A 17,151-nucleotide genomic window follows, 5' to 3' on the forward strand; every position below is an offset into this window, starting at 1 on the left:
ACAAAAGAGCCTTAAGGACCACAGCAACAAGTGGATGAATCCCCAAAATGTAAAACTCAAGAAATCGGAAGATTCAAACACCGAAAGCTCCAAATAGACACGAAATTGAATTCGATTCAAAAACCCAGAGGGCACAAGGAGGGAAGGGCCTCCTTTCCCAATCACTCTCCGTACAAGAGTCTCAAAAACCCATGGCTAAAACCTCAATCCCCAGAGAGGAGAAGGGAGGAGGAAGGAAGAGGAGACAGAGGGGAGGGGCGCCGTCTGGCTCCAGGGCAAGGCAACCGTTCTCTACTGGCCTCCCTTTCCCTTTTATCCTCCTAACCTCCCTCTAAAGACTAAAATACCCCTAAGAGCTGAAATTAAACTAGAAGGCCCGTACGGGCGAAACCGAAAAAAGATACAAGGACTCATCCGACGGCCAAGGTTCTTTCTTCGAGTCGAAATCTTCTCCGCGATGCCGCCGTGTGGATGAAGATCCGGCCCGCGGTTTTGGACCCGCCATCCACCGGTTCTTGCGCCCTCGATCCAGGAGTGGACGCCACAGCTGCCGCCCGGCCCGAGCTCCGATCCCGGCTGTCCTTCACCGCTGTCCACCGCACGGTCCATCGGCCACAGCACCTCCACGGCAGCTCTCCGTCGACACTCAACGCCCGTGTACCTGCAACCAAAGACCAAGCACATGATCACGCCGCACGGTTGACAATTCACTCATCACAGCCAGGAGAATGTACTCAACATTCCTCAATCTCCCCCTTGACGAGTGCATTGTCAACACACCACAAACGAAATAAAAATGAACTAAGAGAGAAGCAAAAACCGAGAAAAAAAAGGAAGAAGGAGAACTCGAACAAGTGACAAAAGCTCGAAAGAGGCAAGAACAAGTCACTTGATCAAGCAAAGATCGATTCCCTAAGACAAGAGCAACGGCTCGACGCAATCGGTCAAACACAAGCATGACTCCTCAAGGACAGAGACAGGGCTCGACACAGTCATGCCAGAAGCGGAGGGAAAACCAGGAAAACTAGGAGCCAAACAAGGCCGAAACTCCCCTGAAACTCCCCCTGAAATGCATTCCCCCTCACCAGTGCAACTCTCACCACATGTATGCACTCTCAAAGCCCTGTGCACAACAAGTTTTTGGTTCTCTCAAAAATCAAACAATTCTCCCCCTTGTTCGATCACTAAACTTCTCTCCCTTGTTGGCATATGCACACATCAAGGCTAAACAGACCTAAAACTCCCCCTGAAACTGAGACTCCCCCTGAAAATATGCTATGCAATGAATGCAATGCAGGAGGTGTAAGTGAAAGCATTCAGGGATACAAGGATATGAGCAACATCTAGTCACAAGCATGTGTGCATCTATAAACAAGACCTGCATCTAGCTCAACAGGATCAAATCAGTCTAGAGCTAAGCAAGTTCAGTTTAGGAGAAATAAAAGTATCACCCATGATCTAGCACTAATAAGTAGGGAATGAACATCAGTGCTAATCAAACTCATACAGGTGAGCCAAAATCAGCCAAGGCATGTTGCAAACATCCAATATGCAATCTAATTATATCAAGCAATTATTAATGATAGGGGTTAACTAATGATGGTATCCCCATTGAGGTGTGGAGATGCCTAGGAGATAGAGCAATAGTATGGTTAACTAAGCTTTTTAATCTCATTTTTCGGTCAAACAAGATGCCGGAAGAATGGAGGAGAAGTATATTAGTACCTATCTTCAAAAACAAGGGCGATGTTCAAAGTTGTACTAACTACCATGGGATTAAGCTGATGAGCCATACGATGAAGCTTTGGGAGAGGGTTATCGAGCATCGCCTAAGAAGAGTGACAAGTGTGACCCAAAACCAATTTGGGTTCATGCCTGGAAGGTCAACCATGGAGGCGATTTTCTTAATACGACAATTGATGGAGAGATATAGAGAGCAGAAGAAGGACTTGCACATGGTCTTCATTGACCTTGAGAAGGCATATGACAAAGTACCGAGAAATGTCATGTGGTGGGCCTTGGAGAAGCACAAAGTCCCAACTAAGTACATTACCCTCATTAAGGATATGTACAAGGATGCGACGACGTTTGTCCGGACATGTGATGGCAACACCACTGACTTTTCTATTAACATAGGCCTACATCAGGGGTCAGCATTGAGCCCTTATTTATTTGCTTTAGTGATGGATGAGGTCACAAGGGATATACAAGGTGAGATCCCTTGGTGTATGCTCTTTGCTGATGATGTGGTGCTAGTTGACGAGAGTAGGGCAGGGGTTAATAGGAAGTTAGAGCTGTGGAGACGCACGTTAGAGTCGAAAGGATTCAGACTTAGTAGGACCAAGACCGAGTACATGATGTGCGATTTTTGCGCGACTAGGCATGAGGGGGGAGACGTTAGTCTAGATGGGCAAGTGGTGGTCCAGAAGGATACTTTTCGGTATTTAGGATCGGTACTACAAAAGGATGACGACATTGATGAAGATGTTAGGCATAGAATTTCAGCTGGCTGGTTGAAATGGCGGCAAGCCTCTGGCATACTTTGTGACAAGAGGGTGCCACAAAAGTTAAAAGGCAAATTCTATAGGACAGCAATTCGTCCGGCGATGTTATACGGTGTTGAATGTTGGCCTACAAAAAGCCGACATGTCCAGCAACTGAGTGTACCAGAGATGCGGATGTTGCGGTGATTTTGCGGGCACACAAGGAGGGATAGAGTCCGGAACGAAGTTATTCGGGATAGGGTCGGGGTGGCACCAATTGAGGAGAAACTTACCCAGCATCGGCTGAGATGGTTTGGACATGTCCAACGAAGGCCTCCTGAGGCGCCGGTGCGTAATGGGGTTCTTGAGTGGGTCGATAATGTAAAGAGGGGTAGAGGTAGACCTAAACTGACGTGGGATGAGTCGGTTAAGAGAGACCTTAAAGATTGGAATATTTCTAAAGAGATAGCTTTGGATAGGAGCGCTTGGAGACTACTCCCTCCTTCCCCGTTTATAAGGCATGGTGGAACATGACACGGTCTTCTAAACAACACTTTGACCATTTATTTATTATATATTATATCACTTTTGATTATAAACTTATAATCATTGTAAAATATATTTGATTATGAATCCAATCATATGAAATTTGCATTATAAAAATAAAAATTTAATAGTCAAATTATTGGTCAAAGATGACAAGGTTTGAATCTTGATATACGTGTATGCCTTATAAACAGGGAAGGAGGGAGTAGCTATCAATGTGCCTGAACCCTGAACTTATTTCTTTCGGGTTTCATCTCTAGCCTACCCCAACTTTCTTGGGAAAAAAAGGCTATGTTGTTGTTTGTTGTTGTTGTATTAATGACAGGGGTTGAAAGCTTGTCATGCTTTACTTAGCAACGAGACCAAGCCTATGCCAAAGGCAACCAGAAACTTAAGACACTCATTTCAGTCATGCACAGTCTTGCCCGGGTTCTCACAAGTGCAAAGTGAGTAGTCCCGAAAGCTCGGTCAGTGCGACAAACAATCCCACCTGGATCTTTCCATTCCATTTCAAGCACAATTCAAGCAATTTTATCAATTTTAGATCATGTCAATTATGAATTGCTGAACCAGGATGAATTGCAACAAGTTAAGTATCAAGAAGCTAGACTAGCATGAATAAGATAGCAAAGCATATCAACATGCCCTAACATGCTAGTAGCCAAGACAGGGTGACCATGTTTTCAGATTTTCAAAACAAAAGCAGCTATACTCAGAGGATGTAATATACATAGAAGAGCAAGCTGAACATGATCACGTTTATAAACTCACACTAGCAAGCACCAGGAGGTCATAGCAATGTATACAAGAATGCTAGTGCAAGTGATGCAATGCAAAATGCAGAAATGTACAATGCATATGCACAAACCAACTACCAAACCTAGAAAACGAAGAGACGAGAAAATAAAACCTACAAGGCTAACCAAAGAAAAGCTAGCAACTAAAAGGGGTAACACACCCCAAGCTCCCCTCACAAGCGAGCAAAAGTCTTAAGCTCAAGTGGTTTGGTAAGGAAATCTGCGGTTTGCCTCTCGGATGGTACATGGATCATGTCTATGTAGCCTCTCTCATGGTTATCTCGCAGGAAGTGGAACCTGATGTCTATGTGTTTGGTTCTGGAGTGGAGCACTGGGTTCTTTGCAATGCAAATGGAAGACATATTGTCGACAAAGATGGGAACCCTACCAAAGCTCAACCTATAATCCTGCAAAGTTTGTTTCATCCAAAGAATCTGAGAGCAGCAGCTAGCAGCGGCAACGTATTCGGCTTCTGTGGAAGAGAGCACTACACTAGCTTGCTTGCGAGAGGACCACAAAACTAAAGATGTTCCGAGAAAGTGACAAGTGCCGGAAGTCCACTTGCGATCCAGCCGACACCCGCCAAAATCGGCATCCGAAAAACCAACCAAAACAAGAGATGAATCTGCAGAATACCAAAGACCGAATTCAGGAGTGAACTTAAGGTACTTGAAGATGCGTTTCACCACTTGCTTATGGGAGGTGCGCGGCGAAGCCTGATACCGCGCACAGAGGTCGACACCGAACTGAATGTCCGGCCGCGTCGCCGTCAAGTAGAGGAGGGAGCCGATCATGCTCCTGTACTCCTTCTGGTCCACCGCCTCGCCGTCCAAGTCCACATCAAGCGCCGTCGATGTGCTGATCGGAGTCGGCTGAGGAGACAAGTCACTCATGTCGAACCTCCGCAGCAAGTCCTTGGTGTACTTGGCTTGATGGACGAACGTGCCCTGGGAAGTTTGCTTGATCTACAGCCCGAGTAAGACCTGCAGCTCACCCATCATGCTCCTCTCGAACTCCCTGGACATCTGCTCAGAAAACTTGGAAACAAGAGTGTGAGAAGAGCCACCAAAGATGATATCATCCACGTAAATCTGAGCCAACAAAAAGTCAGAGCCAGAGCGCATGAGTAACAAAGTTTTATCAACACATCCCATTTCAAAACCTTGAGCAAGCAAGAAATTTTTAAGCCTATCGTACCAAGTTCTAGGCGCCTGTTTCAAACCGTAAAGAGCTTTCTGAAGTTTGTAAACTCGGTTTGGAAACTTGGGATTATCAAAACCACGGGGTTGTTTCACATAAACTTTCTCTTCAATAAAACCATTTAAGAAGACGGATTTCACATCCATTTGGAAAACTTTAAAACCCTTAGAAGCAGCAAATGCAAGAAAAATTAGAATCGCTTCTAAGCGTGCTACCGGGGCAAAAGTTTCCTCATAATCTATCCCTTCCTTTTGGCAAAACCCCTAGGCTACAAGTCGAGCCTTGTTCCGCACAGCCAACCCATCTTCACCTTGCTTGTTCTTGAAAACCCACTTGGTTCCAATGGGGTTACAAGCAGGCGGAGGCTCAACCAGAACCCATACCTGATTCCTTTCAAAATTTTCGAGTTCCTCATACATGGCATTGACCCAATTGGAGTCAGAAAGTGTGTGTCCAACATCTTTGGACTCAAAAGAAGCAACAAACGCTGAATGAGCAAAGCCAGCGATACATGTTACCTTAGATCTTGTGACTCGCTCGTTGAGGTCACCTAGCATCTGTTGAGGTGGATGACGACGCTGAATGTGTCGCGGTGCTTCCCTTGTCGAAGTCGCCTCCTCCTCAACCAAAACTGGTGTCTCCTCAGATGCAGCTGGTGAAGGGTGAGTGACCTGCTCGATCGGCCCCCGGGAAGTAGATGTAGTCGGGTCGGGGCCGTCATCATCGTCCGAGCTCATGGCGAAGGCAGTTGGGTCCACAGCACGCGTGGTAGCCTCAGCATCACCCTCCGCAGCTTCTTCCTCCTCATCTTCAAAGATGGAGGTGCCGAGCTCATCATCACCTGCAACTTCAAAGACAGAGGCATTGCACGGTGCAGTCTCGTCGAAAGTGACTTCACAAGTCTCTCTGACGATGTTAGTATTAATAATCAACACACGGTAGGCTCTGGAATGAGAAGCATAACCGATAAAAATACCGTCAGACGATCGAGACTCAAACTTATCAAGATTTCCTTCCTTCAGCACAAAACACCGGCAACCGAAAACTCTGAGATGGTCAACACGGGGCTGGCGTCCAAATCGCAACTCATAAGAAGTCTTGTGCATGAAAGCACGCAAGAAAATACGATTGGACACATAATAAGCGGTGTTAACCGCCTCAGCCCAGTACTATCTAGGAGTCCTATGCTCATCGAGCATCGTCCTAGCCATCTCAACTAGCGTCCAATTCTTCCGCTCTACAACCCCATTCTGCTGTGGAGTGTAGGGGGGAAGAATACTGGTGTTCAAGACTTTGATCACTGCAAAAGGTGTCAAAACAAGCATTTTTGAATTCTGTGCCATTGTCACTGTGAATCGCTCTCATGGCATGGGGTAGCTCGTTTTTCAACCTCAAGATCAAGTCTCCAACAAACTCGAAAGCCTCATCCTTGGTTCTCATGAAAAAGACCCAAGAATAGCGAGAAAAGTCATCCATGATCACAAGAACATACCACTTTCCACCAACCGACATCACCCGAGAAGGACCAACTGTGTCCATATGTAGCAACTCTCCAGGGTGAGTGGTCATCACTTGATTAATCGGCGGATGAGAGGTGGCAACCATCTTCCCGTGGCGACACGGGTGGCAAACAAGATCCTTTTCAAACTTCAATTTGGGCAATCCTCGGATCAGGCCAAGTGAGCTAAGTCTCGACAACAAGTCAAAGCTCAAATGTCCAAGTCTCATATGCCACTTCCACAAATCAGAAGAAGGACCAGCCAACAAGCAACAAGGAGGACTAAGAGAAGTTCCAGAGAAATCAACCAAGAAAACCCGATCGCGAGGTAAAATCCGGCAAACCAAATCTCCTCTGGAATCTAAAACACGAGAACAACCCTCCTTGAAGCGAACTTCAAACCCCTCATCAAGAAGTTGCGAAACAGAGAGCAAATTGAACCCAAGGTTCGAAACCAAAGCAACTTCTCTCAGGGTAAAGCGATCGTAAACACGAACAACGCCAATTCACGTACCTTTCCTTTTCCATTGTCCTCGAACACAATGTACTCCTTTGAGCGCATCGGGGTGAGGCTGGAGAACCACTTGTCATTCCTGGTCATATGGCGCGAACAACCGGAGTCAATGTCCACCTGTTCTCCAAGCCTCTGGCCTGCACATCAATAGCGAGACAAAGGGTGAGCAAATGTCTCAACACTGGGGTTAGCAAAGTGTGAAGCAAACCAGTGTCGAGAAATTTGCTCTACAGAAGGGTTAGCAAAATCAAGCAAAGCGTATCCCCCGTCCCGTCTACCGCGAGGCTGACGACCACCACCGCGAGGAAAGCGTGGTGTCTCGTAACCTCCTCCAAAGCCTCGGTCCCATGGTCTATAGCCGTACTGAGGACGACCAGGAGCACGACTGGCAAAGCGACCACCCGCTGGAGCACGGTAATCACCACCGTCTCCCTGTCCTCCACCTACACGGCGCACCCTAGCATCTTGCCTACCACCACGCCGAGGAGGACCATGCACTCGAGCAGAGTACATGTCCGAGTTATGTCTCTCCTGCTTACGCCTCACAGCCTGCTTCCTCCTGAAGCAAAACTCCTCCAAGTGACCGTCTCTGTGACAGTACTCGCAGTGGTACCTCACCTCTCTCTTGGGAGGTGGAGGCCCCGCCTTTGGACGGGAAGGAGCAGCCCCCTTCTTCTGGGCAACCTGGGCTGTGGCAGCAGGGAGCGTATCGAGGGGATTCCTCAGCTCATTGGGCTTTGGAACCCAAACCTGCTTCTGTGGAGGTGCTTTTTGTGGTTCTTTCAGCACACCATCCACGGGGTCAACAAGCGAAAGCTGCGTGCTTGTACTTGCAGTGTTTAGAGCACTTGGAATTCCAGCAGCCTTGCCGATCTTACCATACAGCATGTCAAAGTCTGACTTTGTGTAGGTGTAACCGACCCCAAACCCATCACCACGCTTAAACTACTTGATCATCATGCCCAACTGCGGCTCACTACTAGAAACCCAACTAAAAATCGCCCTAAGATATGTGTTCTCATTCTCCAAGTTGGCTTTCTCTACTGCAAGATTATCCAAATCAGAAATCAGACCAGGGCAAACATGACAATCAATAGGTGGGCTAGACTCCCCGGCCTTAGTTTTCCCCAAAGACTTAATCAAGGCATTCTTCTCATCTAGCTCTGACATAAGCGTGGGACAAAGCTTACAAGCACCAAGCAGAACAGGCCTAAACATAAGCTCCTCTAGCTCACACACAACAGTAGCAAACTTAAACTGCAAGAAAGCTAGATCAGACTTAAAGATGGAGCACTTGTCACATTCAAGCACATCACTAACAATAGGAGCATCGTTGGCCAGTTCAAGTTCATGTTTGGCCCTGGCTAGCTCGTGAGACACATCAGCCAGCGAGATCTTGGCAACATCCAAGTTTGCTACGTTCTCATCATGCTTGGCACGGAGAGCAACAAGATCGTTCATGTGAGATATGCAGGCAGCGCACTCATCCTCACCAGATTTCTCTCTAGCACAAGCCAGCTCAGCCCTAAGCCGCTTACTCTCTCTAGCTGCTTCCTTAAGCAGCTTTTTCTGATTGTCGAGAGCGGCGTACAACTCCCTAACCTTAGTATCAAGCAGGTCGATAGTGGAGCTTATCTCTGAATTACTCTTGGATCCAGGAGAAGAGTCGTCGTGCGTTGGTGTAGCATGTCCACCTAGAGACGCACGAGCACCATTGGCCTCACCCGTCATGGTGCAGAAACTCTTGCGCCGACCGGCCGCCAAGCAAAGGCCGATGAAGCCGGTGGCTTCCTTATCCCGCTTCTTCTTCTTCTTCTTGTCGTCGTCGTCGGAGGTCGATGCAGAAGAGCGGTCAGTGTCGGAGCACTTGTCAAGGTCGCTGAGCTGCGCCAAGAAAGCCTTCTCCCGCATCTTGGCCTTGTACTGGAAGTGCTTCTTGATCGACTCCTTGTCGAAGCGCCCTCCCTTGTCCCGGTCACGGCTGCGGTGCTTGTGGCGCCGACGCTCCTTGTTGGAGCCTCCCTCGTCGTGGTGGCGGTGGCGGTAGTAGTCGAAGTTATTGTTCTGGCCACCACCGGACTTCTTGAGGCAGTCGGCGACGAAGTGGTTCGGATCGCCGCAGTGGTAGCACCCGGGGTTCTTTCGCCTCTGCCTGTTGTGGTAGACACACTATAACTTGCTGATGAGGAGGCACAAGTCATCGTCGCCCAGCGTCTCCAACTGCTCATCTGTAACAGAAGGCAAAGAGGCAAGAGAAAAGCCAAGAGCAGAGTTAGCGTTAGAGCTCGATCCACCTGGGCTAGTCACAAGAGCGATGCTCTTGGAAGGAGGGGCACCATTGAGCTTGGCTCGTGTCTAGTTATCCACCTCAGTGGCCTTGAGCTTGCTGAAGAGCTCATTCATGGTCAGAGTCTCATAGCCTGCAGACTCGATGATCGTGTTCACATTGAGATCCCACACAGAGCGGTCAAGTGCGTAGAGCAACTTGAGAGTCTTCTCATGCTCTGTGTAGTCAAGGGCATCAGCAGATCTGTTAGCACTGACTTTGTTCACAATCGATTGAAACCGACTGAACATGTCGCCAATGCTCTCACCCGGCCCCTGTGTGAAGTTCTCAAATTCACGCCGGTAAGTCTAGAAAAGTCTAGCCTAAATTTGAGGTGTGCCCTCGTGGTAGTTCTCAAGACACATCCAAATCTTGTGGGCTTCCTGAAAACCCTGGACGCGTGAGAACTCTGCACGAGAAACGCCAGCGAACAAGGCATTGACAGCCTTGGCGTTAGCCTCGTGCTCGTACTTGAAGAGGAGTGACCCGAACGGCAAGCACCTCGTAAGCCTGGTTCTTTGTTATATCCCAAACCTCGGCTCCCAAGCTCTGCAAGAAAGCTCGCATGCGAACCTTCCAGTAAGCATAGTCCTTGCCGGTAAACACAGGGATCTTACCAAGACTTGGCATGGTCGCCAAATAGTTTTCGAACCGGTTAGGGTAATGAAAACCTTAACCAAGCTCTGATACCAATTGAGGGACCGAAAAGGCGACCAGAGGGGGGGTGATGGGAGCCGATTAAAATTTTCTTCAGGGAAAGTTTGGCCTATGATCCCAAGTACGCACCCAACCCTGGATTACTAGGTGAAGTGTGGAATAGCTATAGAGGAGCTACACCAATACAAAACAACCCTAGGAACAAACAAGAATAAACGCAGAAGCAAACGTGAAGAACAGCACAAGATTCAGCACGGTATATATCACCGGTTGATACGACGTATATAGACTTGAGTACGTCGGTTTAACCGATGATACAGAGCCTGCAGCACGAGAAAAGCAAGCACTGGTTGATCCGACGTATAGATTTGAACAGCGTCGGTTCAACCGGTGTAGTAACACTGGATGATCTGACAAAAATCTAAACCAACATCAGTTCAGTTGTCCAGAGAGACACACAAACAAACTCAGAGAGCACCGGTTGATCCAACGAGGAAAAGCTCAAAGCTCAATGCACCGGTGAAAGCAAAATGACTACGCCGGTTGAACCGACATAGAAGCAATTGAGACTTTAACAACCACGCCGGTGCAATACACCAGAAACCCTAAAATGCGAATCTTGGCAAAACTCTGATCACCGGTTGATCCATTGGCAAGCGCCGGTTCATCCGGTGATAGGAAAAAGCTGCTCGTGCCCAGAAACAATTTTCCAGCCCGCATTCTTGGGAAAACTCGATGATCGAAGGGCCAAATCAAGTCCTAATCTCATCAAATTTTGTAGGCATGATCAAAAAGGACTTGTGAACATGTCCACAGAAGGAATCGATGAATCACTCCATGATTTGGAAGGAATCGAGGTATTACCGAGCAAGAACGGGGTTTTCGGGGTTTTCTAAAAACTCGGTCTTGAGGGCTCACGACCTACAGAAGTTTTAGCACACGGCTATGATGATTCAAGTCGCACAAAAGAGCCTTAAGGACCACAACAAGTGGATGAATCCCCAAAATGTAAAACTCAAGAAATCGGAAGATTCAAACACCGAAAGCTCCAAATAGACATGAAATTGAATTCGATTCAAAAACCCAGAGGGCACAAGGAGGGAAGGGCCTCCTTTCCCAATCACTCTCTGTACAAGAGTCTCAAAAACCCATGGCTAAAACCTCAATCCCCAGAGAGGAGAAGGGAGGAGGAAGGAAGAGGAGACAGAGGGGAGGGGCGCCGTCTGGCTCCAGGGCAAGGCAACCGTTCTCTACTGGCCTCCCTTTCCCTTTTATCCTCCTAACCTCCCTCTAAAGACTAAAATACCCCTAAGAGCTGAAATTAAACTAGAAGGCCCGTACGGGCAAAACCGAAAAAAGATACAAGGACTCATCCGACGGCCAAGGTTCTTTCTTCGAGTCGAAATCTTCTCTGCGATGCCGCCGTGGGGATGAAGATCCGGTCCGCGGTTTTAAAGGGTCCGTAAAACCCGGGTAGGTGGCCGGTTTTGAGAAAACCGCCAAAATTCCACGCGCGGGAAGATTCCCGCCTCCACGCCGTGGCCCTGGACGCCGTTCCCGCCTCGGCCTTCTGACGGCCCTAGACGCCGCCCGACACCCGTCACCTCCTCGCCCGCAGCGAGGCCCTAGACGCTGTCAACGCCTGTTCCTCCGCCAGTCCCGAGACCGACGCCCGTGCCTCCACGACTTGTCGTCTTCAACCGCCGTCCGCCAACTTGGTTTTGTGGCGCAAACCAAGAAACCCGCCATCCAACGGTGCTTGCGCCCTCGATCCAGGAGTGGACGCCACAGCTGCCGTCCGGCCTGAGCTCCGGTCCTGGCTGCCCTTCACCGCCGTCCACCGCACGGTCCATCGGCCACAGCACCTCCACGGCAGCTCTCCATCGACACTCGACGCCTGTGTACCTGCAACTGACCAAGCACACGATCACACCGCACGGTTGACAATTCACTCATCACAGCCAGGAGAAGGTTCTCAACATTCCTCAATAAACGGAAACTTCCAGTGATGAACAATGTGACAATAGTACCACTTTGCTCATGCCCCCATGTGCATGGGAAAAAATGGACGGAAACTTCCAGTGATGACCAATGTGACAATAGTGTCACTTTGGCATGGAAATGTGTAGTAATAGTACAGACTGAAAGAGAGTGATGACCTGTTATTAGTTACTCAAACCAAGAAAGTAAGAACTACAGCCATGCCAAGTTTCCACATTGGATTTCGAGTGCAAGTGTTCCTCCTTCTGTATGCATGTGTTCCTCATTGAGCAGCTAACCAGTAGTTTATTACATTCTACCACTACTATGACTTTTCTTTGGACCATTACCCGTCTGAACTCTGCATCCAATCATATCTTCTAACAGCCAGGCCACTTGGCCATTGGAAACCACACGCGTAGCTAGGGGAGGAGTATTTGACAAAGTCTGTCGTTCATCATTTCGCATCAGATCATGTTTAATAAGCCAGCCCGCCGGCCGGCTGCGTGTGCACGCATGCGCCGGCTGCAGGCTGCGTGCGAGAGTTTGGTTCGCCCGGTCCCATCAGCAGAGATCGATTCGCCTGCCTCAGCCGGCGGAAGGCAAGCGCCCGTTTTATTCTCTCTTCTTCCTTCTCTCCTCCATATAAGATTCATCTTACTTGCAGTTTGCTATAATACTGGCTCTCAACGCGACATGGCTAGCTTCACACTGCATCGTTATAGATTCATTAGAAATCTGTGTCTATGGAACTGTTGAAAGCACTGACAAGATCCACCTTGTACAGCAACAGGCATTTCAGTCGTCTGTATATTATTACTACACATTTCCCACGCTTCTCTATTCCATGACTACTCTTGGATATAAATAGCCCATAAGAGCAACACCATTTTGCAAGTTCGAGCAGAGGCACACCACATTTAACAACGAAAAGGGTTGCAATTAAACTGATCTTTGATAAATCCACAATGAGCAGGTTCGTTGTCATCCTAGTGCTGTCCTTCCTGCTCCTGATGAGGTCCTCGGCTCCACTCGGCACCCTCGCCGCCGCTGGTTCGTCTGTGGGATGCAAGCCAGGCATGGCAGTGATTGCCACGGAGAAGCGTGATTCCCTACTGTTAGATAGATCGGCAGCATATCGTCGACTTCTCCATAATGACAATCCGACTGGGAAGAGTAAGTTGTAGTTGTAGCAGGGTCCGAGGTTGATTTGCGTAGAAAATTAGATTTGTTGCCAGATCAACAATTTCCTTTTCTTTTGAAAAACAGGTGCTTCTGTGTTCTAATGAAGTTCAATTATTTTTTCTTTCAGACCCGGGGAAGGTACACGATCCTCCTGTATCCGGGACACGGTACAACGGAGACTGATATTCATCAAGCATCCCAGCAATAGAAAGGGTGAAATACTCTTGGGTGTAATGTCTATATATGAGACCATGACCCGGCCCATGCAAGTAAATTTTGCGACGAACTGAAAAAACGTAGTAGTGTTATAGTGTCCTAGAGTGCTTTGCATATACTCCTGCACGTATATGGATTTTGCCTTCGGCTAGCTCCGCCAGGGATATATATGTTTTCCATGTATAATTGATGTCCTGGGTTGTTCTATCTGGTTTGTTGTTTTTGTTGAGGTGTGGGCAAGCTAAACATTGTTTCTAGTATTTTTTCCGGCGTCCTTATTTCTACCTCACGTTTGACGGCTTGTCATTGTATTTCTTAGAATCCCTTACTACTATGTGTGTATAATGTGTGCATTATATCCTGCAGTATCGTATAGGAAAGCTTCTCCAAACCTTCTTAAATTCGGCCGATGCCTTTGTAAATGGGACTATGATTTTGGATGTTGCCACGCAATCGTGTTCATTTTCCTATGCTCATACTTCACTGGATCTCTGTACACTGCTCCAAACCCCAAGGTATTTTACCTTGCTCCCAAAGATAGCATAAAACGGGCCTCGTCCAACAATGTTGAGGTGCGAGACCAGCCTGATTCTTCCGTAGTGCCACCACCGCATAGCGCAAAGAGGGCAAAAGCATTAATTAGCGTCAGCCCCGCCCACGCCTACAGTCGCCAACCAGCAGAAGATCCAAAGTGACCAATGAGGTGTAACCAGGCGGACAAAAATCCCGTGAGCGCCGCGCGCACAGGGCGCTGGGTGCGCACCCCCTCGTGGCGTGCAACGATTGCACGTCGGCGGACGTGTGGGTCCCGAGCGCGGAAGCGCGGCTCGCCATAGCGCGCGCTGCCCGCCTGCCCCATCGCGCGGCTCGGCTCCCTCGCAGGTTTCGAGCCGGCTCGCGCACGAACGCAGGCTCGCATCGCATCGGCTCCGCTTCCTGGGCGAACTACAGTCATTCAGTTTCTCAGTTAACACTCCGTGACATCGACAAAATTCCATCTTTGAGGTTAGATTAAAATTAGTAAACATCTTTTACTATTCCAACCAATGGATCATTGTTTTGTTTCAATATAAAATCCACTTTTAGCATATTTTGTCCATCTAGGCAGTATATATTGTGATGGCAAATTATATACCCCATTCATATTGTAGACTCTAAGAGCATGTTTGCATAATAAACCTGAAACATATAGTTCCAAATTTAAACAAACAATATTTCAGGATACAAGATGCAATTTAAATAGCTTGGAAGATAATACTTAACATACCTATGCATTCAAACATCCGGCAAGAGCATGTAATAGTCGAATCTTCTTTGTTCAATACTACTGTTGCTCCACGTTCAGATTGCATATACTTAACAAAGAATGTGGAGTTTGTCCCATTACCTTCCAACAATTCACAAGACAACATAAATTGTTTTTTAAACTCTTCCTCAAAATCTGAATACATTCTCCTCGTATATGTTTCAGCTGCAGTTTTCAACATTGGCAGATTTGGAATGTAGCAAACTGGGATCTTTCGACGTGACTGAAAATCAGCATCCTTCTCATTTGACCTTAGAGTGACTATAACATTTTCACATTCTACAAGGAGTTCTAAAAGACAAAGTTTCCTACGAAATGTTTTCTTGAAGACATTGTTCATACCTTCGCTCCTCTGGGTCGAGTGCATGTCTGCTGTAAATGAGTCACGGTATACAGCAGCCCACTTTGCCCTCAAAGCATATAGGTTTGACATCCATGTGTTATCCTCAAGGTTGTATTTAGCCAACAATTCATCACATTTCTCTGTGAAGTAAATCTCTGCTCTGTCTTCGTAGATACAACTTTTGAAATCCGCCCAGAACTTGTTGAACTTGTTACCTGACTTGTCCTCTGCCTCGTCCTCTGCCTTGTCCTCTGCCTTGTCCTCTGCCGCTTTAATTATAGGACCAAGATGTTTGACAGCATTTTGGCCAATATGCCACAAACATAGGCGGTGGGCTGTGTTTGGGAATACATGAGCAATTGCTGCTGCCATTGCCGCGTCTTGATCTGTGAAAATTGTGCTTGGGTGGGTGCTTTCCAGACATTGCTTGAAGAAAGGACTCAAATAGCCAAACAAATGATGGAATAGTCTCGTTGAACATGAGTGCACACCCAAAAATTATTGTTTGCTTGTGATGGTTGGTGCCAAGAATCGGAGCCAAAGGCATTTCAAACTTGGGATGGCTTCATTCCAGACCGCTGTGCCTGCCCAATTAATTTTCTATCTGCCTCTATAATCTCTCGTTGGGACCTCAACTTATGTATCTTATTTGGACTGGCAAGATAATGGTTGTGCTCTACTACGATCTTTTGCATAGTCCATACATTCTCCTTGCTGATACTAAACTGGACACGAGCATCACAACAGGTCCTTGTAATATCTTTTTGTGATGCCTCATTTTTCCGAAGTCCTTGGCCACTGCAAACAAAATATTTCTGAGATAAACTATCATCTGATTTGCGGCGCTTCGTCCTGCTCTTTCTAACACTGAAGCCAACAAGTCCAGCATAGGTATTGTACATCTCATAAGCTTTTTTCTCACAGTCAAAAGTCATTCCAACTTTAGGTGCCATCTCAGCATATTTATCAACCACATCCTGTACAAATAATTATCAATTAAAGGTCTAACATAACAAAAAATATTAGATATCGTTTGTGAAGTTTGTTACTTTTATTTTACCTCATTTGGTACTTCAATCTCCACTGCTCCAACATGTGGTATTTGTTGTTCCTCTTCTCCACGATCACAAGCAACATCATGATTCGCAGAAGGAGCATTTAATCTACATTTGGAAAATTGATAGTGAGGTGTAATAATAAACCCTAACGATCACGAGGGATCGCAGGAGCTTCCTCAGGGAGTAACAACATGGATCAATAACCAAGACATGGATGGGGATCATGATGAAGCGAGGAGCAGCCACACAAGTTACCTGAGGATCGACGACGACAGAATAGCTTGCTCGCGATCGCCCAGGGACGTCGCGGGCACGCCGCCTTCTGCCCCGTCGGTGGCGTGGCCGTCGCCGCCTGCTGTTCCGTCGACGGCGTGGCCGTCACTGCCTTCTGCTCCGTCCGCGGCGTGGCCGTCGCCGGGTAGGGCTTCGCAGCGCAGCCCTTCTTCCATAGCTGAGATGGCACCTATTCCGGTGCCACTGTTCCGCCGTGGGCAGTAGTGCGGGGAAGAGGAATCGACGGCGGACGCCTGGAAACCTAGGTCACGATAGCCTCCCACTAGCAGGCGGAGCCGAGCGCTACGAGACAATTCAGTTCGCAACAAGACGATTCGCAGGCGGAGCCGAGCGCTACAAGCCGTGCGAGGGGCCGAGCCGGGAGCGATCGAGCGCAGGGACGCGAGGGGGCGAGCCGCGCGAGACCCCCGTGCACTCCGTCCAATCCCGACGCGCCACGAGGGGGGCGCACCCCGTCGCTGGTGCGCGCGGCGCCCATGCAATTTTTTTCCCACTAGGCGGACCCGCCTAGGCTGCCTGAACTAGGGTACGCTACCCCTCCCTCCAGTACGGGGGTAGCGTTTTCCCCCTGCAGCGGGCTACGCTATCGTCTCCGCGACGAAGCGGGCTACGCCAATTCTAGAGGTCTGCACCGGCCCCACCGATGGCGTGGCCGTTGCTGCTCGCCGAGAGCTCGCTGCGCCGGCCGCCCCACCCCCGCCGCAACCCACCAGAGGAGGAGAGTGGGCTGCCACCGCTAGTCCTCTCC

At 48.3% G+C, this 17,151-nt stretch overlaps 1 protein-coding gene and 1 long non-coding RNA gene across 2 annotated transcripts; one reads left to right on the forward strand and one right to left on the reverse strand.

Moving 5' to 3' along the window:
* Positions 1-12,960: 12,960 nt before the first annotated feature.
* Positions 12,961-13,609, forward strand: LOC120653942. Its single transcript, XR_005666904.1, has 2 exons — positions 12,961-13,177; positions 13,314-13,609. It is a non-coding gene; the product is annotated as an uncharacterized LOC120653942 (long non-coding RNA).
* A 1,990-nt stretch (positions 13,610-15,599) lies between these two features.
* Positions 15,600-16,575, reverse strand: LOC120653280 (protein FAR1-RELATED SEQUENCE 5-like). Its single transcript, XM_039931050.1, has 3 exons — positions 16,365-16,575; positions 16,112-16,214; positions 15,600-16,028 (listed from the first exon to the last, which is right to left on the reverse strand). The coding sequence occupies exons 1-3, from the start codon at positions 16,556-16,558 to the stop codon at positions 15,600-15,602; spliced, it is 726 nt and encodes a 241-aa protein (XP_039786984.1). The 5' UTR covers positions 16,559-16,575.
* Between the last annotated feature and the right edge of the window lie 576 nt (positions 16,576-17,151).

The sequence above is a fragment of the Panicum virgatum genome, chromosome 1N, assembly GCF_016808335.1.
Source record: "Panicum virgatum strain AP13 chromosome 1N, P.virgatum_v5, whole genome shotgun sequence".
Taxonomy (NCBI): Eukaryota; Viridiplantae; Streptophyta; class Magnoliopsida; order Poales; family Poaceae; genus Panicum; species Panicum virgatum.